This window comes from Clupea harengus, chromosome 15 (genome assembly GCF_900700415.2).
Source record: "Clupea harengus chromosome 15, Ch_v2.0.2, whole genome shotgun sequence".
NCBI classification, from domain to species: Eukaryota; Metazoa; Chordata; class Actinopteri; order Clupeiformes; family Clupeidae; genus Clupea; species Clupea harengus.
The window spans coordinates 22,010,445-22,035,350 of record NC_045166.1 but is presented as its reverse complement, the minus strand read 5'-3'; the positions used below and the strand labels follow the sequence as shown (position 1 = coordinate 22,035,350).

Below are 24,906 nucleotides of genomic sequence, written 5' to 3'. Positions count from 1 at the left end.
CTGCAGAGGAGGGAAAGGGAGATAGGTGGTGCAAGAAAAAAAAACTGATTGAAAGATTTCCTGTAAAGACAAATAGAGAGGCAGTCAGACAGAGAGACGGACAGTCATCTTATATGCGTTAGAGTTGGTTGAAAAAATAAACAACAGGGGGGTGACGGTGGGGGTGGGGGTGGTCGGGGGGCCGATAACACCCCTTGCTGTGCTGTTCTACCTTGCTTTTTTATTTATTTTCCCTCTGACTGTGACTGCATATCCCCACTACTTAAGCACACACACACACAAACACACACACACACACACACACACACACACACACACACACACACACACACACACACACACACACTCACACACACAAACACAAAGCCCCCTAGAGGCTGGTGCTGTCTAGTGCTAATGCTAATAGACAGACAGGGCTTAGACTGATGCCTGCTAATGGCACCCTGTCACTCACAGCGCTGACTCACCCATGTTTACATACTGTATGTGGACCGCTATAAAGGCCCTCTACATTAAGGGTCTGTGTGTGTACGTTAAGGCCCTCTCCATTAAGGGTCTGTGTGTGTACGTTAAGGCCCTCTCCCTTTAAGGGTCTGTGTGTGTACGTTAAGGCCCTCTCCGTTAAGGGTCTGTGTGTGTACGTTAAGGCCCTCTCCATTAAGGGTCTGTGTGTGTACGTTAAGGCCCTCTCCATTAAGGGTCTGTGTGTGTACGTTAAGGCCCTCTCCATTAAGGGTCTTTGTGTGTACGTTAAGCAGAGGGAGTGTCACGTCACGTCACATGGAACGCTAAAGAGTAGTGAGACGGCTAATAGCACTAGACTTAGTTAGCATTCTGCTGTCTTTACCCTTCATTTTTAATTAATTAGTCAGTCAATCAATCAATCATTCGGTGAATCAATTAATTAATTTATTAAAGGATATTCACTATAACATGTAAAATGAAGGGCATGATGCACCAATGGTGGTTTTGCGGAGGTTGGTCAGATGATAACACTCATTGCTTGGTGTTATAGCTGTAGATGATGACTACATGAATGCCAAATATGTACTGGGCCACTGCATTCTGACTGGTTAGAAGGTCAGAGTTCACATCTAGCTGGTGGACCTCTCTCAGTGCCTCTTTGCTTCTCATTTCCACTCTCTTCCACTTCGGAACATTCCGTTAGTGGTATTTGCATGGCAGCATTTCCAGGCCAGTGTGGGGCAGAAATGGTGATTTGGTCTAACATGTGAGCAGACTTCCATTAAAACACCAGTCCTGGGCTGTGGTCGGAAATTGTGTTTTCCCAACCACTTTTCCTTGACCGTGATGGAAAACGTCACGAGGTCAAGGAAAAGATGTGAAGGGTAATTCATAAAGACATAAAGAGAATCCGACTGCACTTACACTAGGCTACTATTTATGCAGGCTACTAATTATGCAAAGGCGGATTTTATTGACGTTGGTCACGCTGTTTGGTTGTTGATTGGGTTGTTGTTACTGTCGCAAGGAACTGGAACCGGAACTCCTCTCCTTTGGTGAAGGATGCTCCAGTGTTCCCTATGCTGAAGGAGATACAAAATGAAGCATTGAAGCTCCTTTCTAAGCATTTCGAGAATTCAACCAGCTCTTATCTTTCGGGTCTTTTCTCTCAGTTAGGAACCTTCCTAGGCAAAAAGCACTACCTTAACAGGTTGTAGTGAAGCAGTAGAGCAGCATGCTCACTCTGTTGGCTGCAGCACTGCCCAGAGAGACTGAGTAAGTTTGATAACCCCATTTATCCATAAATTTGAATTTTGAATGATATATGATATTATATCTATGGACGGTTTCCTTCCTTCAGTGCAGCGGTGTGTCATTTGTAGGATGTTTTGCTGGACTTTAGATCAAAGTGCTTCCAGCACAAGACTAGGCTAAAACTGATGCAGCCAGAGTTACCAAAAGATTTACTTAATCTACTTTTAATGAGAAAGAAAGAAAATGTGAATTAGCGAACAAAATATATACCACAATATTGATACCATTACCAGTGGGGAAACTGGGTTCAAAGGGAAAATGTAATTAAGTTCTGCTGTCAACAAGAAACTTGTTCACCATAGGTTTCTGTTGCTTTACATAGGTTGGCAAACTAATAGTTCAGTAACCCCTGGCAACACTCACCACTGCAATTACTGAATTATGAATGAAGTATACAAGCCTAATCTGAGCTCCCCAAATAATTGGACTCAAAACAAACCATCAAAAATATGCACGCCTGTCAAAATTAAACATCTAAAAAAAAGTGACCAGAACTCTTGTATCTTGAAGCCAAGACACAGTAAGCAAAATATTCAGCACAGTTATAATTTTTTTTAAAACAATCACAAAGCTAAAAAGAACCAGACAGAAATCCAACACAAAACAAAAAATAAATATATAAGTGTGAGTCGGTGCTCTGAGGTGCCAGAGTTTCCCAGTGAACACTCGAAAACAAAGGCGCTGGTGTTCACAAAACTGCTGAACACCGGCATCGATTGATCATCCACAACACGGAAAACCAGTGAGGGGGGAAAAGGCGTTTCTTCCGCATGTTTGGGCCCAGTAGGGATGCGCCAGCTTGTGTGCTGTGCCCAGGCGATGGGAGGGGAAGGCGAGGCGAGGCGAGGCGAGTCGAGGCCGCTGGGGAGGCCATCACCGTGGGCATCAGAGGCAGGATGTGCTGCCTCGCTCTGGTTGGCGGTGGAGCAGCGGCTCCCAGCCCACTCATTAGTGCAGCTGTGGCGCAGAGGCCCGGCTTTGATCTCACCAGCTCTCATCCAATCTTTCACATACTTTCTCTCCCTCTCTGCCATTCTGTCTCTCTGTCTCTCTGTCACTCTCTTGCTAGTGGTCTCTCCGATGGGGTGCACCATTGCTCTCTCTCCCGCTCTCCCTCTCTCTGTCTCTCCCTCCTGCCACAGCTGAACTCTGTCAAGGAGCTTTCTCCAGTTAATCAGTGTCTCTAACTAGTATGTTCTGTTTTATTCCTCTGAAACACACACACACACACACACACACACATTCCTTCTCACACATTCATACACACATATTCTCTCATTCAAATAAACAGACTCATGGCAAACACACTCCCACACATGCAGCAGTCACACTGGTCATTCTACTTGCTATGACTCCCACGGAGGAGAAGATAGACCTGTCTCTCAGACTTCAGACAGAACTCCCATCACGGACTTTAGACAGAACTCCCTCTCTCTCTCTCTTTCTCTCTCTCTCTCTCTTTCTCTCTCTCTCCTGTCTTTATCCAGTCTAACTCATTTAGTCCCTCCGACACCACAGTCCCACAGCAGTCCTTGAATACAGACACTGCAGCTCCCTTCAGTGAGCCCAGGACAGCCTTGTTGGAGTCGCCCTCTCGGAGCTCTGGGCCGAGACCACTGTTGCCCGTTTGGTTCAGTGAAAGTGAGGGCAGTTGTCAACGAGGGGTTTTCTTAATAACGATATACTTTCAAATGGGCTACAGTTTCAGCAGTTTGTAGCACGTGGTTTTAAAAGTTTGGCCTTCTGTGTCTGCTAATGTTAAACACATGCAAACAAACAAGTATGCACACACACACTGAAATGGTGACCTTCTGTTTGTCTCAGTTGTTGATTACATAATGGATAAAGGGTTAGTCTTTGTGTGTGTGTGTGTGTGTGTGTGTGAGAGAGTGCGTGTGTGTGTCTGTTAGGGAACACTATGCAGCAGGTCATGATAATGAGTAGAGGCTCATGCAAGGTGCCACTGTGTCTAATTCATGCACACAAAACAGCTCCTCAAAAATAGTAGACGTGCACTGCCAGTAAATCTATATTATTGTCCTACTCCTTATTTGTCAGTGTCGACAGTTTTTGGCTTTGCCAGTTTTCTTGATTGTATCTACTTTATGATACGTACATACAGCACAGGCTATCCAGACTCAAAATGTTTCCTGAAAAATAGTATCTTTTTAATGGACTGACAACTAGTGTGAATTCAATTCGGTTGTATCTGCAAGCACTTAGCTGTTAGTGGCCGTTTCAGAGACTCCTGTACGAGAGCTGTTAGTGCTTTTGCTGTAATAGGGGTGAGACCTGAGGTTTGTCTGCTTAACGACTCAGCACTCTAATATTCATGTGCGGTCACCTCCGCTCTCTCTTGCGCGCTCTCCAGCCGCCCGAAAACCCTACCTGTGGCGTGCCTCGGCCAAGCGCTCGGCACGGTGATGTTTTATTTAAGCCCCGTCCTCGCGTGCTGCTGTTAGATAGTGGAATTGGGATGACAGTTGTTCGGCACGGAACGGCAGCCTCCGTGTTTAACCTCCGACGGTCAAGTGAGGGAGAAGTGTCTGTGAGTGTGTGTGTGTGTGTGTGTGTGTGTGTGTGTTAATTAGAGTGAAGAAAGAGAATATGTGGGTTAGAATGTGGGTGAGAATACGTTGTTTGAACGCACACGTGTGTGTGTGTGTGTGTGTGTGTGTGTGTGTGTGTGTTTGTGTACGTGTGCGTGTCTGTATATAAGTTAGAGATAGAAAGAGAAAGAGTTGTTGGACATGACTTTGTAAGTATTAGTAAGGTTGTGTGAACATGTGTGTGAGGGGGTTAACAACAGCACAAACTGTGCTCCTGTACTCTTATAGACTGGTTACTTGACAAGGATGGAGATAAAGGTTGAGACACCGTCTTCTGTAACGATGATCAAAAACCCACTCTCTCTCCTGATGACTGCCCCAGAAAATTACCTCATTTCGCCCTGCTCATGTACGCCTGTAATTCAGCTCAGTCTCTTCTGAAAATCAGCATCCTCCGCCATCTCCCGTTGCTTAGCACCTCAGGTGTCATAAGCACCGAACACACAAGAAAAGGTGGTCACCGCTCCACTTATTTTGTCCTTCAGTCCTTCGCTCAAAATCACCGCTAATCACGGAGAGTGGACAGGAAGAAAGTAATTTAAGAAACTCCAAAGAAACAGACCCATTTGACTGAGGAAGAAGAGAGTGAGTGGGAGCGGAGCGCCAGGCCATTGTCGGCCCATTATGGCAAATTGCATAGAGACTGACTCATTGAAAGTCCTCCGACAAAAAGGCATATCACCTTGTTGGGGGAGTGGAGGGAGGGGGCCGCCCCCCTCCCTCCACTATCTAATCAAATTCTCTGTATGCTTTGCCTCTTCTTTGCTGAAAAGACAACCTAATACACGCTTACTGTGACTGTAATTGGGAGCTGTGCTCGTATATTTGCAGGAGGGAAATGTTAATACGAGTGTGCCGTAATTACATTTAGTTGGAGCCATTACGTTCATAATACCAGTCCTGGGTGTGAGAGTGTGCACCGCGGGGGGATGGGCGAGGGGAGGTGAGGGGAGGGTGCCTGCCACAGATCAGAGGAAATGTGCGCCGCAACGTGCTCCGTGCTCACGTCATGGCGCTAGCCAAGTGTGAAATGAGGCCTGAAGAAAATAAATAACAAGCTCCCACGGCGTTATTGATGCTTACGGGGCCGGGGTATGGCTAGCTGCTAGTGTGCACACCTAATACACAGTGTGTGTGTGTGTGTGTGTGTGTGTGTGTGTGTGTGTGTGTGTGACTGAGAGAGATGATCAGCGGGATATTACTTTCCAGTAAATCCGTTTCTGTGCTATAGGCATAATTGTTCATAATTGTGGTGTGTGGACGGTATGTGTATTGGTAAATGTCTGCCTCTGGGTGGTTGTGTTTATTCTTTGTGCATGTGTGGAGTGTGTGGCTTCTTAAACAAAAATACTACACTTACACCTCCCCACACACACACACACAAATACTACACCTACACCTCCCCACACACACACACACACACACACACACACACACACACACACAGAAATACTACACCTACACCTCCCCACACACACACACACACACACACACAGAATTACTACACTTCCCCACACACACACACACACACACACACAAATACTACACCTACACCCCCCCCCCACACACACACAAATACCTCATATCCACTCACAGTGAAAACCGTTTACTAAGTGTTACGGTGTCGTGTGGGAATGGACACTAAATGTCAATCGTTAATGGATCCCCTGGTGACCTAGTACCATAAACGATGATCTTTTGACAAGCTTGCAGTAGGAATCGCAACCATTGATTTAACGTGATCGAGAAGGGCAAGGGGGAGGGGGGACTTCTCAATGCCGGGGTCATTTGCTGCATTGATGTCAGAGTAAGCCCTTGCTCCATTGATGATCCCATTACTTCTCTCAGGATTGTTTGATGTCTGTGTGAAGCCATTTCACATCATCCGCAAGTGTTGGCGATCACTTTAAACCCAAGACTGCCTTTTATTGGTGCGCTGATTTTGAGAAATTAAACATTGCTTCAGGCTGTAAACAGTGTTTGCTGGTTGCTGTGGTTGCCTAGGTACTATGTTAGCTAACTAGCAAGATAGCCAAGGAAACTTTTAAATACCCTTAAACAGTTCCATTTGCATGAAATTATAGTGATCTAGCTGATGTTACAGTCTCATCAATTCAACTTAGAAACCCTCAGGGTGCCTGTGCAGTTTCATATTAAGTTCATATTAATTTCATATGACATGAGTTCATATTACACAAGCTAGCAACTATCAGCTGTCAAGACGGTTCTCTGAGCTAGATATCGCTAGGATCATCCATGAGACCTGGCATGTTCACATTCCATTAGTAGCATCCCATTAAATATAGTCGGGTGGGAATACACGCCACCAGTCTCTTTATCATTATGGAAGACTGAGTGTGAATGAAAATGTATCAATCCCATGTTGGTTTTACCTGATACATTAATGGGATTCGTATGTGAAAGAGGGAGAGAGAGAGAGAGACCCATTCACGCTTTACCTGGCAGAGATACTGTGTGCGTTACTATCTACCAGGCAAAAAAAAATTGCAATTCCATGTGTAGGCTGCACCCGAGTATTAATCTCAGTGCTGCAGAAATTTGACAAAATCAATGTACAAGCCGTGGTTAATATTCGGAAAATTACGGTATAATCAGGAGAGTTTAGGTCACAGTGTTCAAAGGCATATTGTTTCTCAGCAAGTCGATCACGGACGAACAGAAAATTGACAATGTATTAAAAAATGTTGATTGGATGATGTCTTCCATGCATGCAGAGCATAGTTTCATCAAACCAGCCGCCCCGATCGAACACCAAGCTCATTGAAAATTGGCCCGTCAGCACCACCCCCAGCACCTCCTCCTTCTCCGCTCGTCAGCACCACGAGCCCCCCCCACGCCCCCCCCACCACCACCACCTCCTCCTCGGCACGCTTATTTATGGAATCTCAATCTGCTCCCTCTGAGGGCTGACAGGGCTGCCATCCTCTATCCTACCCACTGATCACTGATGCACAGGCTTTTCCCCACAGCCTCCACACCCCTCTCGCCCTGGACACAGCATGGAGGGTTTAGCACATGCTAAGCTTGGCAAGAGGCTTTACCTGTTACACACACACACACACACACACACACACACACACACACACACACACACACACACACACACACACACACACACACACACACACACACACACACATAGACAATCTCACACACTCAGACACTCACACACACACACACACACAAACACACTGGTCCCTATCAGATGCAAGTGGTGGCCACCCCTCCCCTCATAGATAAATAGATAGGTAGAAAGATAGATAGATAGATAGATAGATAGATAGATAGTAGTAGGAGGAGGAGGAGGAGGTTATAGTAGTAATAGCAGCAGTTTTGTTGTTGTTATTATTATTGTTGCTGTTGTTGTTGTTAGTATTATTATTGTTACTGTTATTATGATTCCTACAAAGCCTACATTTATGCTAAGTCTCAGCTCAATCTGAAACATGAGCCTGCTTTGTTCTGCAAAGCTGTTGAATTCTCTGCTCAGCTTTGGATAAACACAGCCTGGTCATCCGCAGTCGGGGCACGACTGCAGTGCTTCGTTTTGACCACCATCAGTTCGGAAAAGCCTGCCTTGCCCAAGTATGTATCAGCGAAAGGGAGGAGAAGTTAAGGCGGGAGTCGGAGTATTCCTGCATAATGCTACCCAGAAGGTCGCAAGGGAGCAAGGGACAGAAAGGTGCTTCAACCTGCCGACACTCTTCAGCTCAATGCGCTGATCCTGCATTTCTAAAGAGAGATATTTTGCTGTGCAGACAAATGGGTGCCGAACACAGTGTGTAATACATCCTCCACATGCAGTACCACTGTCGACTTGGTTCCGATGTGGCAGTTAATGAAAAACCAAAGTGCAGATAACTCTCATCATAATTGCAGAGTTTAATCCAATAGAGGCAAGGGTATTGCTCAGTAGGTTAAGGGCGATTGCAGTGCTAGCATGTAGAGATAGCAGTGCTAAGACCACAAACCAGAGCAGGTGGGAAACAGCAATAACGATTAGCTCCGTAACTAGACATCACATAACCTTTTATGTTTATTACACAATACGAAACCAGTGGATCTCAAGGCTGAGCTCAGTAGGAAGGTACCTGGAAGAGATAAAAGATAAGGACGTAGCCTACTGCAAAGATTACAAGACAAAACTGAGAAGAGATAAAAGTAGCCTTTGTCGTCTGTTGAAAGTATACTGCATAGCAGTGTGGTAAGGCTAAGGTTACACTTTGAAACCGAAGCGAGGAGATAAGAGTAACCTTTTTAAAGGGCTGTTGAAAGGCTGTAAAACGTATATAAAAAAAAAAAAACTATCAATACGCAAGGGGCATATTGAATCCAGTGTCTGAACTGTCTTATGTAGGCTACATGTGGACGTCTGATTTCAAATGACAACTTTCAGTTTTCATTGACCAGGCTGAAGACAACGGTGTCTGTGATTGGTTGATTGGTTGGTGCAACTGTGCATTCTGTGCGTGAGAGGTCTGTGGCCACACGCTCCACTTGAGTTTGCTGCACCCCCCAGATTGAGAACCACTGCTCTGTGCTTCTCAAACACACACACAGACACTCATGCACACACACTCACGCACACACACACTCACGCACACACACACTCACGCACGCACGCACGCACGCACGCACGCACGCACGCACACGCACACGCACACGCACACGCATACACATTCACACATCTATACAAGACATTTGTCGCTGGTTCCTTCCCCCCCTTGAGCAACCCTATGGGCCAGACAACACACTATGTTTGTCAGTTACACCACAACCTTAGTGGAATTCAGAGGCTGAAACTCTTCATTACTCTGTACTGTTATTTATTGATCTTCCTTTCTTTCTTTCTGTGTGTGTGTGTGTGTGTGTGTGTGTGTGTGTGTGTGTGTGTGTGTGTGTGCATGACAGGAGAGGGAACTTCTGTCTCGTATCGCGGACCTTCAGGATGAGGTGACCCGCAGGAAGAACCAAATCGCGGACCTGGACCACGAGATCCACACCCTGAACGAGAACATCAGCACGCTCACCAAAGAGCTAGAGCTCAAGGGCAAAGAGGTGCTGAAGATCCGCAGTGAAGCCAACCAGCAGATCAGGTGTGTGTGTGTGTTGGGTGTGTGTGTGTGTGTGTGTGTATTTGTGTCTGCAATGCAGTGAGTGTTTGCTTATGAAATGAAACAGTTTTATTGCAGGAAGGAATATTACATGCCTGTATCTGCGTGTGCAAATGTGTGTGCGTGAGACAGTGTGTGAATGTAAAAGCCATAGGCAAAAATATATATTTATCATCATTCTACTGTGATATAAGTTTATCAGTGATGGAGTACACCTCTAACTGGGTTAGCTAGTCATTAGTTAGTCATTTTTATATTTTACTATGTTGTTGTGTTTCTGAATCACAGGACAATATGGCTATACCATGCCCAGATGGCATTTTTATAATGAGAATGGAACACATTTGTGATCCTGGAATAACCCCCCTGTGCTGTATTTTCTCCCTGACAACTGCTATTGGCAATGTCAAGGCTCAGGGATATGAAATTATTTTTTGATTTAGATTGGGAGAGAAATATGAAAGGATATCGAGAAAAAAATGGAGAGGTGGAAGAGAGACTGAGGGAGAGAGAGAGAGAGAGAGAGAGAGAGATGCAAGTGAAGCCATTTGCCTTCCAGAATGTTCTATTTAGATATTTTTTTGTCTTTTTCTTCACATTGCGCTGCTTTGAAGATTCGTTCCTGTTGACATTTATTTTTCCATTTATTCTCACTCGTCTCAGCAATACATTCAGTCGTTTTCTCCTCCCTCTCTCTCTCTCTCTCTCTCTCTCTTCCTCTCTCTCTCTCTCTCTCTCTCTCTCTGGGTTTACTGAGAGGTTGTCAGCCACCTCACTTTATCTGGTCACAGCTTTCCCACAGCCGGCCATGAATATTGCAGACGCTTATTGAATACGTCTCGCGGGAGACGGAGGCTGGCTCCCCATAACATTATAGGCTGTTTGGTGATTAATTAGAAAACGCTCTGAGATTGAAGGGTCTCAGTGTGTGTGTGTGTGTTCATATCTGTTCGTGTGTGAGAGGGAGAGAGAATGATAGAGGTTGGTGTGGGAGTGTGTGATAGTTCTCACGTGCATGTGTGTGTGTAAATATGCATGGTTTTACGTGTTTGTTTGTTTGTTTGTTTGTTTGTCTGTATGTGTGTATGTATGCGTGTGTGTGCATGTGCGCGTGTGTGTGTGTGTGTGCGTGCGTGTGTGTGTGTGTGTTTACCAAAGACCGTAGTATGCTGGCTGGATATCTCCTACCCCTCATGGAACAGATTTCACTTCCAATTATGTAACACGCCAGCGAGTCCTGGGCACTGAGATAAAAATATCAAGTAAATAAAGAAATAAAGTGGATCGGCGCTTCCCTTAGGGAGAACTACTCAGGGAGAACAGCAGCGTGTACTCCTGCTCTCTCTCCCTCCCTCTCTTTCTGTCCTGTCCTCTCCTCTCTCTCCCTCTTGTTCTATCGCTCATAGTGTGTGTGCTCAGCAGAATCCCAATGCTGTACCTCAATGCTCTGGGTTCAGGTTGTGTGTGTGTGTGTGTGTGTGTGTGTGTAGGGACATTTATGTTTGTGTGTGTGTGTGTGTGTGTGTGTGTGTGTGTGTGTGTGTGTGTGTGTGTGTGTGTGTGTGTGTGTGTGTGTGTGTGTGTGATTATTGATTTGTGTATGTGTACGGACGTTTGAATGTGTTTTTATACATGTGCACATGTGTAAGGAGGTGTTGGTGTGTGTGTGTGTGTGTGTGTGTGTGTGTGTGTGTGTGTGTGGAGGTCAGGTTAGGTAGATCTCACCCTGCCGACACACACAGTGCAGCACTGAGATTGTGCGTGGGGATAGACCTCAGCTGGTCTCTGGGTTCCAGCTGAATCAATACGTCAGCACAGAAAAGTGTTGTTACACACTCAGACTAGAGTAATAACCTCACTCACCCTCCGGCTAAATTATACATGTCTTTCCTAGAAAAGATCGCTCTATATGAGGGAGATGTAAGGAGGATGAACAAGGGGATGAAAGTTTAATAGGGGGAGGGAGATGAAAGGGAATGTGTCTGTAATTTTGTGGAAGGGATGGCAGTGTGTGTCTGGATGTATGTGTGTGTGTGTGTCTGGATGTATGTGTGTGTGTGTGTGTGTGTGTGTGTGTGTGTGTGTGTCTGGATGTGTGTGTGGGGGGGGGGGGGGGGGGGGGGTATAGCTGTGGGGTACAGCCTCTAACAGTGATCAGTGTGTGAGGTGTGCATGCTGCAGGGGGAGTGTGTGTGAGTGAGTGTGTGTTTAACTGGGAACTGGTGCATATGATACTTATTTATGTTATTTATCTACGCTGGCAGATAACAGACGCGCATGTTTTGTCAGAGATGGGAGACTATTGTACACGAGTGAATAGGAGCGTGTCTAATTGTTAGTGTGTGTGTTTATGAGTTATGAGCGCACTCTAGCACTTTCACTATACATGGGTGTGTATGAAAGCACTGTGCATACGCTTGTGTGTGCACACGTGTGTCTGTGTGTGTGCACGCACGCTTGTGTGTGTGTGTGTGTGTGCACGCGTGTGTGTGTGCACATGTGTGTGCGCGCGTGTGTGTGTGTGCACGCGTGTGTGTGTGCACTTGTGTGTGTGTGTGTGTGTGCACATGTGTGTGCGCGCGCGCGTGTGTGTGTGTGTGCATGCGTGTGTGTGTGCACTTGTGTGTGTGTGTGTGTGTGTGCACATGTGTGTGCGCGCGTGTGTGTGTGTGTGTGTGTGTGTGTGTGCACGCGTGTGTGTGTGCACTTGTGTGCACATGTACACACACTAATCACCACCTCTGTGTGTTCCAGGGCCCATGAGCAGGACTTGACCAAGAAGCAGGAGCGAGAGCTGTGCGAGCTGAACGCGATGCACAACCGAGAGACGCAGAACATGCTGTGCGACTTTAACAAGGCCCAGGAGCTGCTCAAGGACAAGATCTCTGCCCTGCAGATACTGTGAGTGGATGTGTGTGTGTGTGTGTGTGTGTGTATGTGTGTTTGTGTTTGTGTGTGTGTGGGTTAGGTTGTGATGTTAGGGGTATCTGTGTAATTAGCTAGGTGTATATGTGGGTGTGTATACTGTATGTAGATAAGTGTGTGTGTGTGTGTGTTTGGGTACAGATGCCGTTGTTACGTAATGACCTTGGCATCTGACAATGTATGTATGGTGGTGGTGTTGGTGTTGGTGTCTTTATGAACTTTGAATGGAGGTGATGGTGTCCTCCTTGCTGCCCCCAACCGTAAGTCACATTTTCACACCCCCGCCCTCCCATACACACAAACAACACGTACACACACACTCTTGGAGCAGCAGGTGCACTGGAGGCGTGTTAACATGGCTGCAGGCTGCTCTGCACACAGCGGCACATGTGTAAACGCACACAATTAAACTGTCACGTGTAAACCGGCAGCCGCTTTACCCACTGGTGGAATTAAACATGAATACTTTGTTTTATATGGAGCATGTAAAAGCAAAAAAAATGTCACTGTGTGCAATTCAATTCTCCCCATGTTACCATCTGTGTGTCTGTGTGTGTTTGTGCCTGTGTGTGTGTGTGTGTGTGTGTGTTGGTGTGTGTGTGTGTGTGTGTGTAGGCGGGGAGGTGGAGGAAGGGGGGAGAACAGATATACGCACCTCAGTGGAAGAGCTGAGGATGTGAAGCCTGTGGATTGCACTGTCAGTGTGACCTAATTTAGTTTCGCCTGAATTGAGAGCACCATCTCTACAACAACAACAAAAAAAGAAAAACCCTCCGCTTCTGCAGAAAACGGCCTGCTGGTAAAAATAGCTCCATGTGCGATGTTGGCTGCCACCAAAATCAGCTCAGTGCCCATCTCTCTGCCGCTGTGCGTATGCCAATCAGTTCCGAGAGCTCTAATTTATGACCTAAAATGCACCACGGCCAAATTTCCACCTGCATAAAAACATTATTTTCGACCCGAACAACAAATCACTGTCAATGGGTTCAGAGGACCTTTTAAATGGTGTTATCATATTTTGAATCAGCGCATTAACTTTTTTTTTTAAACATTTTGTCCTTGCTAATGGCAGCCCTCATTTTTAATGAGGTTATTAATAGAAATAACCTCACGCACAGCCCAAAAAAAAAAGCTCCTCGTCGTCGCTTCGTTGGTTTGAGTGGCTGTGAGGCGCTTGCCGGACCGACGCTGAAATGCTGGCCAAAAAAAACGGGTAGAGGGACCTGTGACCTCCCTGCTCGTGCTTCATCCCTGCTCTTCTGCCTCACGGCGCGAGCCCCTCCCACGGGGGGCGCCAATTTGTGGCGCACTAATTAAGCATAACACAAATCTATTTTCACGACAGCCCGCACACTCTCTCGCCAATTAATCATCACGGCAAGCCTGCTTTCAAACCCCCCCCCTTCCCCTCCCCTCCTCTCCTCCTCTCTTCTCCTCTCCTCCTCCCAACATGAAGCCCAAGTGTCCAGAGGTACATGTTTGTTCCTATTTAAGCTTCATGAATATTTCATCTCTCCTCGAGTAGGAAGAAAAAGAAAACCTGATCTCTGAAAGGGCGGGTTATACACATGCATTGGGTTTGGGCTTTTGAGCTTTTAAAATGAATAGTCTTATTTGTGTTTTGAGGTACGCCGTGAGCACAGTGAAATTATAGACTCGTTAGACTCATTTATTAGTTTGGCGCGCCAGGGCACACAGCAGCATAAAGCAATCAACATCATAACCAGAAACAAGGGAATGAAGAATGAATGAATGATGAACTAAACTAAACTAAATAAATACATAAATAAATAAATAAAATAAATAGGTCAAAACAAAACGATTTAAGAGCACGAGGAGAAAAGAGAGTTAATATATCCCAGGCCAGTACTAACAGTGCAGGCCATTTCAGCATCCGTCTCTTTCCTACAGCAGCCGACTGCAGCACACTTCAGGGTCAGAGGGCAGAGTTAGAGTCAGACTGATAGTGTTTGTCTCCACATTAAATAAGGCAACCCAACAAATAAACGAAAAGGGTAGCTCAACAAATGTCATGCAATAGAGAAACTGTTAATGTCTGTGAAAAAAAACATATTCTTTCCATGAAGAGCCTGCTCTGCTATTGATACGGGTATTAGGAATTAACATCAAAGAAAAAGACATCAAGTGTTTGTAAAACACGTCCTGGGTTCAGATAGAAAGATACATGCAGACGAATGGATGAAAGAGAGGGGCTGGGTAGACTTGAGTTTTCTAAAAAAAAATATATTTTTTCTAAGTCTGTACCTTCTTTGAATGTAAACAACTCCTGGCTGATGTATTCATGTTTTAATGAGAAAAGAAGGAACATTTTTCCTTTTTTTATATTCATCCATGTACCAATCACAGCTCTATACCTCACGAATGGAGCTGGATCTCAAAGGCTTGTCTACCCAACACTGGCACAAAGGTGTAATAGCTATTGATGTATGTGGTCTGCATTCATTTGCTTGGTTTGTTAGAAGAAGAAAAAAGTATTAAGAAATATACACGTGTGATTAAAAAGGCACCCAGAGCTGTTTATCATGTGAATTAGCAGCCTGTTTTACGTGAGGTGAATGAACAGTGTTTGAAGGAGCGTGGTGATGCGCCAACATTGATTGGAGTGACATGGTAGAAACTCATCAAAACTGAGACACACTCTGCACTGTTAAATGTGTTCACTCTCAGGCTTTGGGGGGGGGGGGGGGGGAGCATGTTTCGCTTTGATTAATGCGCGTAATTTTGCTAGGCAGGATGTGCCTCATTTACTAAGGAGGATCTAACAGAGGATCTCTCAGCATATGCAAACTCCCCATTCTATGAGGTTCTATTAAGAACCAGTAGAAACTAAACTCAAAAATGAAAGAATGTGTCTTGTATTGAACCAGTGAAGACGAAGCCTCCATGTCAATTCAGTGTCTTTGAGGTAGTAAGCCACAGTGCGAAATTGTGATCGGTGTTGACAGGAAATCTTTTGGATTAGCAGGGGTTTTTATTTTCTTTTTTACATTGGAGCTGCTATCTCTAATAGACCAGCACCTTGCAGAAAGGAGACTCGGGAGCGTGTGACGTGACTGTGACGTGACGCCGTTAACGGCCACTCTGCTCTCTGCTCTCGGCGCTCTCCCTCAGGTTGGAGGGGACCGAAGACAAGTTCCGGAACCGCGAGAGCCGTCCAGAGGACCTGCAGATAATTGCGGAGCTGAAGGACATGGTGACAGAGAGGGAGTCGCTGGTCAAGAAGCTGGTGGTGAGTGCCCTGCTCTGCTCACATCACCTCACACCATCTGCTACTGTTCTACTAGCCTTACTTATTAGCATACCTACAAGGATATATAGTGTATAATAACATAGTATAGTGTAAGTATGGTAATACTAGCAATAGTGCTAGTACCATAGAGAAGATTTCTACTACTATTGCTACTATTACCATAATTATACTATATGCTCATATACTATACTATACTACACTAAGTGTGGGGGAAGGGAAGCTATACTATATATACACTATGAGTGTGAGAGGAAGGGAGACTGAATCACACCACAGTGGTACTCTGAGCCAGAGCGCAGCTGGAGCTGGACAGCAGGGGGAGAAACATTGGTTTGCTCCCCTGCCCAGCCAGACCAGAAGTCGCCCTCTGTTCAGAGGGGTTCAGCCGACCGTACACTTTATTCTATTAGTCCTTGGCCTGAATGGCATCATTTATAATAGGGGAGAGCCTCTTTGCCCTCAATGACAGGCACTGAAACATGAATAGCCAAGAAGTATGAGCAAGTTTCATCTTACGTTGACTCCCTTTTCTTTTTTTTAGTCTTTTTTTCCATGTATGAGTGCCAAGTTGATGAATTGCTTAAGCGAATATAATTGCTGTCTCCTTCCCTCAACCCCCCCCACCCCCCCCACCCCCACCCCCACCCCCACTCCACCCCTCACCCACTGTCGACAGGATGACAAAAAGTTCTATCAGCTGGAGTTAGTGAACCGGGAGACCAACTTCAACAAAGTGTTCAACGCCAACCCCAACGTGGGTGTAATAAACCCCCTCATCAAGGTAAGACAGTGGCCTGCCTCTGAGGAGTCTCTCCCGCCAGGGACGGAAGGCCACCCCTTTGCATACTCAGCAGGGTTAAGTTCTGTCCTTGATAGATCATCACACGCATCGACTGTTATCGAGCGGAGATAGCAGCATATTGAGAGCCGGAAAGATATATCTGTAGATATATCTGTAGCGAGAGCAAGAAGAACAGGCTGTAGCCCCATCCCATTTATAGCATGCCCATTCAGGTCATCCTAACTCGACAGGCTTTGGAGTTATAACCCCCCTCCCCCACCCCCCCGCCGCCTCATCACAAGTCGCCTTTCACTTTAACAACTTACTTTAACGCCACCATACACGGCTGACACAACTATGCTGTAGGCATAACACATCAGATGACAACGTACAGTCAGGATGATCTAATCAGCCATCTGCCTGAGCATAATATGCTAGATGCTAAATGTTCTTAACACCTCCCCATCCCTGTATCCTGGGTGTGAAGGTGTCAGGTGACAAGTCTCTGTCATGTCTGCGACACAGCAGTCCGTAAATGTGTGAGCAGTTTTATGCCGTTACGAGGTGTCGCTTGCCCGTTTGAATGTTTCTGGGCATCTGGTGGGTCATGTGCACGGCTCGTTGTGTCAGGCCTCAAACACTGGATAGAGACGAGGTGTCACCATGTCCGCGGGATCGCACTTTCCTAAACCAAGAACACCCAGTTTCCCATCCCAGTGTTACCACGGCAACCCCCTGTCCAAAGTCACACAGATCACTCTGCATGGTCAATGTATTAACTGTTGACATCATCCAAGTTCTATAACTTCCAATATTTGGTTCAGTGTTACATATATGTGTTTTTACTGTACATATGTGAGTTTACGTGTCTGTATGTGTGTGTTTGTGTGTGTGTGTGTGTGTCTTCTATGTGCCTGTGTAGACATCCAGTTGTTCTTTGCTTTCCAAGCCATTGTATGAGCCATTTGTTTCTTCAGTAGCCTACTCTTTTTCTAACACATCTCCTTTTTGACTCATGTTATCATTTCGGTTAGCTGTGAAACAACTGTGGCTGCCCACTGACATGTTTGGGTGCCAGCTTGACCTTTTTTTCCCCCAATTAACATGCACTCATCCTCATGAGAGAGCCCAGTGGTGGTAACATTAGAGGCAGACCGAGAGCCGTGCCGTAAGTCTTGCCACGTGAAGTAGCTCTCAGCAGCACCCGCTCTCCCAACTCCATTTTCTTTTTTCTGTGTCCTCCTCCTCCTCCTGCTGTCCCTACCTCTCGTAGCAAAAGAGAAAGAATGAGAAATTGGCAAGCCGATTCAGCAGCTCCCCGAACTTGCGGGCTATGGAGGCCGCAGGGACAGGGCCTGGTGGGGGGGGCGGAGGGGGTGGCGGCGGTGGCGGGGTGGGCCAGCCGACCCGCCTGGAGCCCATCCCCAACTCCCCCGTCCACCAGCTCGACCTGAACTCGAGCAAACTCCTGCCCCCGCCAACCCCCCCAAACGAGCCCAAGAAATTCACGAGGTGAGCTCCGCCTCGCCCCCACCCACTCCACCCCATGCAAGATGCTCCGTCATCAGCACCACCCACATACACACATACACACATACACATACAGAGGAACACACATGCATACATGTACACACACAGCACACTTTCCTATGGGGACCCGGCTTCATAATGCGAAGGCTAAAGCATTGGGATTTCTGTTATTTTTATTTTACTTCACTAATATAAATATATATATATTTCTTTTTGAATTTTCAGAGAGTTTTCTAGAATCAGCACTGGCATCCCTTCTTTTCAGCTGTAAATCAAAGTCAGTCAAACTCCTCCAGTGGTACTGAACCGAGACAACCACATCTTAGACTAAAGGACAATCAGGGCAGGGAATTATGTGGGGTTTTTTATCACTTTTTTTGTCTTGACAAGAATAAAACGATGAAAAAAAGCGATCTCCGCCAAAACAGCAATTAGTGCAAATGACGGATGACTGCGGTCCTCTCTCGTCAGACAGAGGGCCTCGCTGGAAACTTCTCTCCCCTGCGATTAGCATTCCATCTGAAGAGGACGGGATGTTCTCTCTTTCTCGCTCTCTCTCCGTCCTCTTCCTCCTCCTCTTCCACTCGTCGGGCCCTCTTGGCACCTGGTATTGGTGTCCCAAGAGGCCGAGTATCGCAGATTGATGGAGCAAGTGCTTCCTGCCAGTCTCCCTGCCGCACTTTGTCAGCATATTCAACCCCCCCCCCTTCCCCCTTCCCCCCCATCTCACACAGTTCAGTTCAGTTTTGTTTTGTTTTGTTTGAAAGTTTGAAAAGGAGGGATGTCTCCGCTGAAATCCTTTCTAAGGGCATATGTAGAGTACAGACAAGTAGGATTAGCTGTTGTATGACACAAAGTCCCATAACTGAAGTATTTTTTAAATAAATATGTATATATTTTTTTGGAAATGGCCTTGGAATGCAAAAAGGGAGCATGTTTTGTATCGCCACCAGCTGTCCGACTGGAGGTCTGGTGTCTCGTGTGTGTTTTCTGTGTCGTCCTGGATAATGTGCTCATCTGTGTGTCTGTGCTGGAAGTTATACAACTCATCTGTGCTGCTGGGCTTGGGCATTGGAATGGCTTCTGTTAACCCCCCACTCATTCCCATAAACTGTACCGACTTTATATAGCTAACCCGCACTTTTGTTCTGTTCTGTTCTTCGTATATTGAAATGCACTGTTTTGTGGAGCTTGTAGAAGTTGAAATGATGTATGTTGCTGATATATCATTTTCTCTGGTGTGTTTTGATGCCTGTACATGTGGATGTTTGCACTGTTCGCTCGACTTGCAGCATTTTTTTATGCAACTTTTTATCCATCAATAAAACTCCTGACGTTTCGCTTCGCCAGACGTGTTGTTGTGGAGTGTGTTGCTGAATGTGTTTTTTTGTTTTGTCATGTTGTTCTTTGAGAGTGCAGATCTGGTTTATCAAGTAGTATTTCTTTGTTGTGTAGTAGCTTCAAGGCATGCTGGAGCTTAATTGGTGCAACAACACCACTGAAATGAACCAATTACTTTTGAAAGCTTGAAACTCAGGCTATATAGAAATGTAGATAGATACAGTAGCTCTGGGAATGCTCTGACAGATATACCTGAATCTAATCCCACTACATAACTACTATTGTTTGAAGCCAGGTCTGCTGGGCTGTTGTGTTGTGCCAGTGTATGTGTGGAGCTGGCAACGTCCATGTTCTTCTCTTAATGCTGTGGGCTGCGGGCTGCGGGCGCACGTGTTGTGGTGTGTTTGTGCGCACGTGTACTGTATGTGTGCATGAGTGTGTGTGTGTGTGTGTGTGTGTGTGTGTGTGTGTGTGTGTATATGCCGGCTACTGCTATTGTCCTTGCTGCATGCTGTCATGAATGTAGATCAGTTGCAGGTGTGTCGCCAAGGCTGCCCTCCATTGTCATGGGACCCCCCCCCCCCCCCCACACATACACACACACACACACACACTGCCTCACACACCCAGTCTGTTTGTCTCAACCCTTGCCAAGGTGACCTGGTTTTCCACTCGGCTGAGCAGACACACTCAAACACACACACACACATGCACACACACACACACACACTCACACTCACACTCACACTCAGACACACACACACTCAAACACATGGACACAGACACGCAAACACACATCGGAAGACGTACACAAGCACAAAAATGCATGGACATCAGCATGTGAATACACCTGTGTTATGTTATGAAGTCATCCAGTCCTCACACACACACACACACACACACACACACACACACACACACACACACTCGTAATATACATCAGGCAGAGAGTAGCACACCCAAGGCTGAGGATAAGATGTTTGTGTTTGGTCTCAGGGCATTCAGAGAGCAAGGCACAGCTGACAGACAGCCACGTGTTGATAGAGAAAACACACATGCATTATCACCACGCGCAACACGAGGCAGCGGCAACCGTGACAACACAGTTGCATCCAGTACCTCTGTGTGCATCTCAGTTGACAAGCAAGCATCTGTGCTAGTGCAGGCACCTTCCTGCCTGCAGCGCTGTTGGGAGGCCACAGAATACTCTTAGTGCAGTGCAGTCGCTTTGCTGTCAGTGCACTGATAAAGTTCAAGATGTGTGGCCAGGATCAGGTAGAGGGCCTGATAATGAAAACACAGAGACTCAAGCTCCAATGAGTGCGAAACTGAGTTGTCTGGAAATTAAAGAATGTCTTGATTGCTATGAGAATCATCTGAGTTAGAGAGAGAGAGAGAGAGAGAGCGCGGGAGAGAGAGAGAGAGAGAAGGAAGGACAAGAAGTTTCGAGGCTACTTATACCTGAGTAGCTGTGAAAGTTGTACTTTCTGAAGAAGTGTCAGGGGAACAGACGACGGCAGAGGCGTGAGCAGACATAAGCATGAGTGTCGCGACGTGTTGATGAACGGCTGAATACCTGAGCGTGTCTAGACGTCAAAGCACACAGCCCTGATCAGGGAATGATGATAAGCACCTCATGCTTTTCAATCCATTGAAAATGGGCAAGCCTCCCTCAGCCCACGGAGGCTGTCAGAATGAAAATGCCTCTTAATGGCTGCACCACCAGAGGCTTTTCTTTTCATACAAATCAGAGCCTGTGCCTGTTAATTTTGCCAGTCTTTTTGCTTTCACTGTGTACCGGCGACTGCGCCTCAAGCTCTGACGCCTCGGCTGATAATAACACTCTCATCATACATCACCGAAGGCTGGCTCGCTTAGTCGCACACCGGCGTGGGCACAAACTAAGCCGCATAGTAAACACGCAGCACAGAATCCACTAGGGTGTGCATTTTTGACCTCGGCTAAATTACCACCTTTAATTTGGATTGGAGGAAATCAAATACTTCATCAGCCATTTGTTCTGTTGCCCCTGAAGAGGTTTGCTCACATAATCAGAACAGGGATGATGCTAGACTTGATATGGGTTCTAGACTGAAATCCTCCATTAAAGAGCTCCCGCTCCAGATAGACTAATCATTTCGGGGTGGGCATGTAGTCTTATCGGCTGCCCAAATTCCACTCACTGATAGGGGAACAAAACTAAGCCAGGTTCTCCACAGTTCAGGTTCAGGGTTCTTCACGTTTTTAAAACTTTTCACACACACCTTAAAAAGCCCCTTCACATCTAGTCCACACTTTACTCCGCCCTCTTGATGCCACACATCATTTGTCTCCGTTAGAAGCACTGACAAGCCCTCTCACCCCATCCTGCTCTTCTCTGTTCTTCAGACACGAGGATGTGAGGCCCTTCTTAGACAGGTGGCTGCCGGTGGCGGCGAGTGGCCAGTGGACGCTCATGAACGGACACTAAGAGAGAAAAAGAGAAAGACAGAGAGGCGTCTAAATGTCTCAGTCAACCAGTAGACCGGACAGAGCAAGAGAGACCAGATATCAATGACACACCTACAAGGGCCTTTCAAGACTTCGTCATTTTATACCCAATAAAAGCGTTATTTCAACAGTGGAGTCATTTTGTCTTAGGTTGACATTAGGCACATACACTTGGCAAGCTAACAATTCAATATGCTCAGTCACACAGCTGAGTGACACACACACACACACCCTTATGTAGATGCACTAGAAATGTAGTTGTAAGGAATACTGACAATGAAAAGGCAAAGTACAAAGATTCACAGCAGGAAGTCCCACTTTTAGAGACAGACCAAAGACTGTGTGTATTGTTGCTATTATTTAAGAGGCAAAATGATGAGGCATCAGCCTAGGGGAGCTTAGGTTGTTTATGTGTTCACGTGCACTCCACTCACAAATGCACTGACTCAAAGCTCAGCTCTCGTTCAGGAACCCAATCAGGAATGAAGGGCAAAATATCTGTGTTGGTATGAGTCACCCTTATACTGTTGTGTACTGTTTAACCGCTGTCCCTGTGATGCCTGTCTCTGTCTTTCTCTCTCTCCCTCCCCCTCCCTCTCTCTCTCTCTCTCTCGCTCTTTCCTTTCCACCCTTAATCTCTTTATGTTTCCCCTATTTCCTTCATCCTTCGTTTTCGCTCTCCCGCCTCCGTTTCACCCTCCCTATGCCTTTTTCTTAATTCCCTCTCTCGCTTTCTTTCTTTCCTTCCTTCCTTCTTTCTTTCTCTCCTCAGCCCTCCTGAGACAGAAGAGTCACCCATAGCCTCCCCAGATGCCCAGCGGCAGGAGTGGTTCGCTCAGTACTTCTCTTTCTGACTTCTGCAACTCAAGAGCATGTCAATCGAACCAAACGAAGAAAAATGAAAAACAAACAAACAAAAACAAAGTGTAAACAAAAGAGAACTAACAAAAATTCAAAAGACCAAAAAAATTAACAAATAAATTAATTATTATTTAATGATACATCATAACATTCATTTTTTTATTATTAATAATTTATTTTAATTTAGTTTTGTTTTCTTCACTGTGAATGAGGTTTATTGTTTGTACAGTGACTATAGATATGTTTGACTTTTTGTTTTACGCTATTTCTAAAGAGTTGTCCATTTGCTGCTGAATTGTAATTTGTTCAGATGAAGTATATTGTTCTCTCTCTGTCTCTGTACCTTATTTTAGAATGGCACCATAATGAGCGTTTGTTACAGATACATTACCAATTTTGGTAGGAATTAAAATAAAACTGTTTCTATGGTTGTCTCAACACAGATATAATGATGTCTCACCAATTTTAAAAATAAAATACATATTTTATATTTATATTATAATGGTGTATGCTCAGAAATAAATAATTATTGTGACATTTAACCATGGTGTGTCTGCCTGGCTATGTATGTTAGATGGGTTTACATGGTGTGTGTCCTCATGACTTAAAGACATAAAAAGTGTGGGGTTTGTTCTCAGCAACCTTATGGTCATAAAGGCTGAGTACAAATGGCTAAAACCACAGTTCTGTCATGGGTAAGTAGACTAAGGTGAAATATCCATTGCGCTTTCTTCTTGAATCTCAAACACAGAGCCAGACTGAGACTGCCGCTCCCAAAGAGACCTCTGAGGAGGTGTTTTCACTTTGTAGGCCTTGATGGACTTCTAAACCATTTTCTGCCTGGGAGAATAACATGGAAATTTGAATAATCACACTCACAAAACTCTGTTTGTAACAAAGTGCGAAATGCTCACATTTTGCCCTACATACTTTTGTTGTCTGCCTATGAGGGGATCCTGTGATCTTCGATGCTGTTAAAAGAGTAAACTTAGTTTTTGGCTACATGGGAGTAAACCAAAGCTGGGTAATTATGTGTTTGTGATTTTAATTTGGGCGATGTGCGTGTGTATCCCAATGCTAAATGAATAGGCTCCAAGTGTGTGTGTGTGTGTGTGTATCCCAATGCTAAATGAATAGGCTCCAAGTGTGTGTGTGTGTGTGTGTATCCCAATGCTAAATGAATAGACTCCAAGTGTGTGTGTGTGTGTGTGTATCCCAATGCTAAATGAATAGGCTCCAAGTGTGTGTGTGTGTGTGTGTGTGTGTGTGTGTATCCCAATGCTAAATTAATAGGCTCCGAGTGTGTGTGTGTGTGTGTGTATGCCAATGCTAAATGAATAGGCGAAGTGTCAAGGCCAGAAATCTGGATTAAGAGCCTTGGGGATACTGTATATCACAAAAATAATTATACACGAATATGTTTATGACTGTGTGTGTGTGTATGTGTCTGTATGTGTGTATATATATATATATATATATATATTTTAGATACACAATCTTGTAATGGATACATTTACATGACAATATAACTGGAGAGAAGCTGTTGGTATGGAAATAGACAACTATTTTGAAATAATACATTGACGTGAAATGCCCAGTGATTCCCAGCACACCATTCTCCCATGTGAACGCAGTGGTACGATTTGAATTTCCCCACATCAAAAGGAGTATGGTCTGACCTGTGTGAGTGTGCTGGTGTCGTTTGAGATGTCCCCCTACAGTGAAGCTCTTGCCACACAGGGAGTTTAATGTATTGCCTCTTTCCCTTGTGAGCATAATGATGCAGCCAGAGCTGAGACCATAAGAGGAAGCTTTTGCCTCATAAAGAACACGAGTATTTTTTTTATTTCTCTGTCTCTGTGCATGAGATGGAGGGGAATGCTGGGAACCCCAAGGATGAGGGAGATTATCCTTTTCCTGTTTGAAAATAAGAAGATACAGACACGTAAGCACACACAAACATCACCAACTTTCTTCCATCACTGTCGAGAGCTGCTGTATAAAACATACTGGTGTACAAACCACTTATGAGTCACATAACCTTTTCACATGATGCAGACACACACACAACATGGCCATACGTACACACAAATGCATTTGACCATGCAGTATGTCCATCTCCTGGCTTTCACAGCATGACATCGAAAACAACAGGAGCTTTTCCACTGCAGGAACTCATGGGCC

General features: G+C 45.5%; 1 protein-coding gene across 2 annotated transcripts in view; it reads left to right on the top strand.

Annotated features, from left to right (window-relative positions):
* Positions 1-22,785, top strand: part of fam184ab (family with sequence similarity 184 member Ab) — a 116,379-nt gene extending 93,594 nt beyond the window's left edge. Inside the window, exons 14-19 of one of the 2 annotated variants that reach the window (XM_031581144.2) lie at positions 9,321-9,505; positions 12,278-12,424; positions 15,581-15,698; positions 16,396-16,500; positions 17,774-18,012; positions 22,634-22,785. In XM_031581144.2, coding sequence (XP_031437004.1) covers positions 9,321-9,505; positions 12,278-12,424; positions 15,581-15,698; positions 16,396-16,500; positions 17,774-18,012; positions 22,634-22,715 — 876 coding nt within the window. In that variant the 3' untranslated portion in view covers positions 22,716-22,785. The remainder of the gene's footprint in view (positions 1-9,320; positions 9,506-12,277; positions 12,425-15,580; positions 15,699-16,395; positions 16,501-17,773; positions 18,013-22,633) is intronic. The other variant, XM_012829676.3, reaches the window with a different exon arrangement.
* Positions 22,786-24,906: the final 2,121 nt, after the last annotated feature.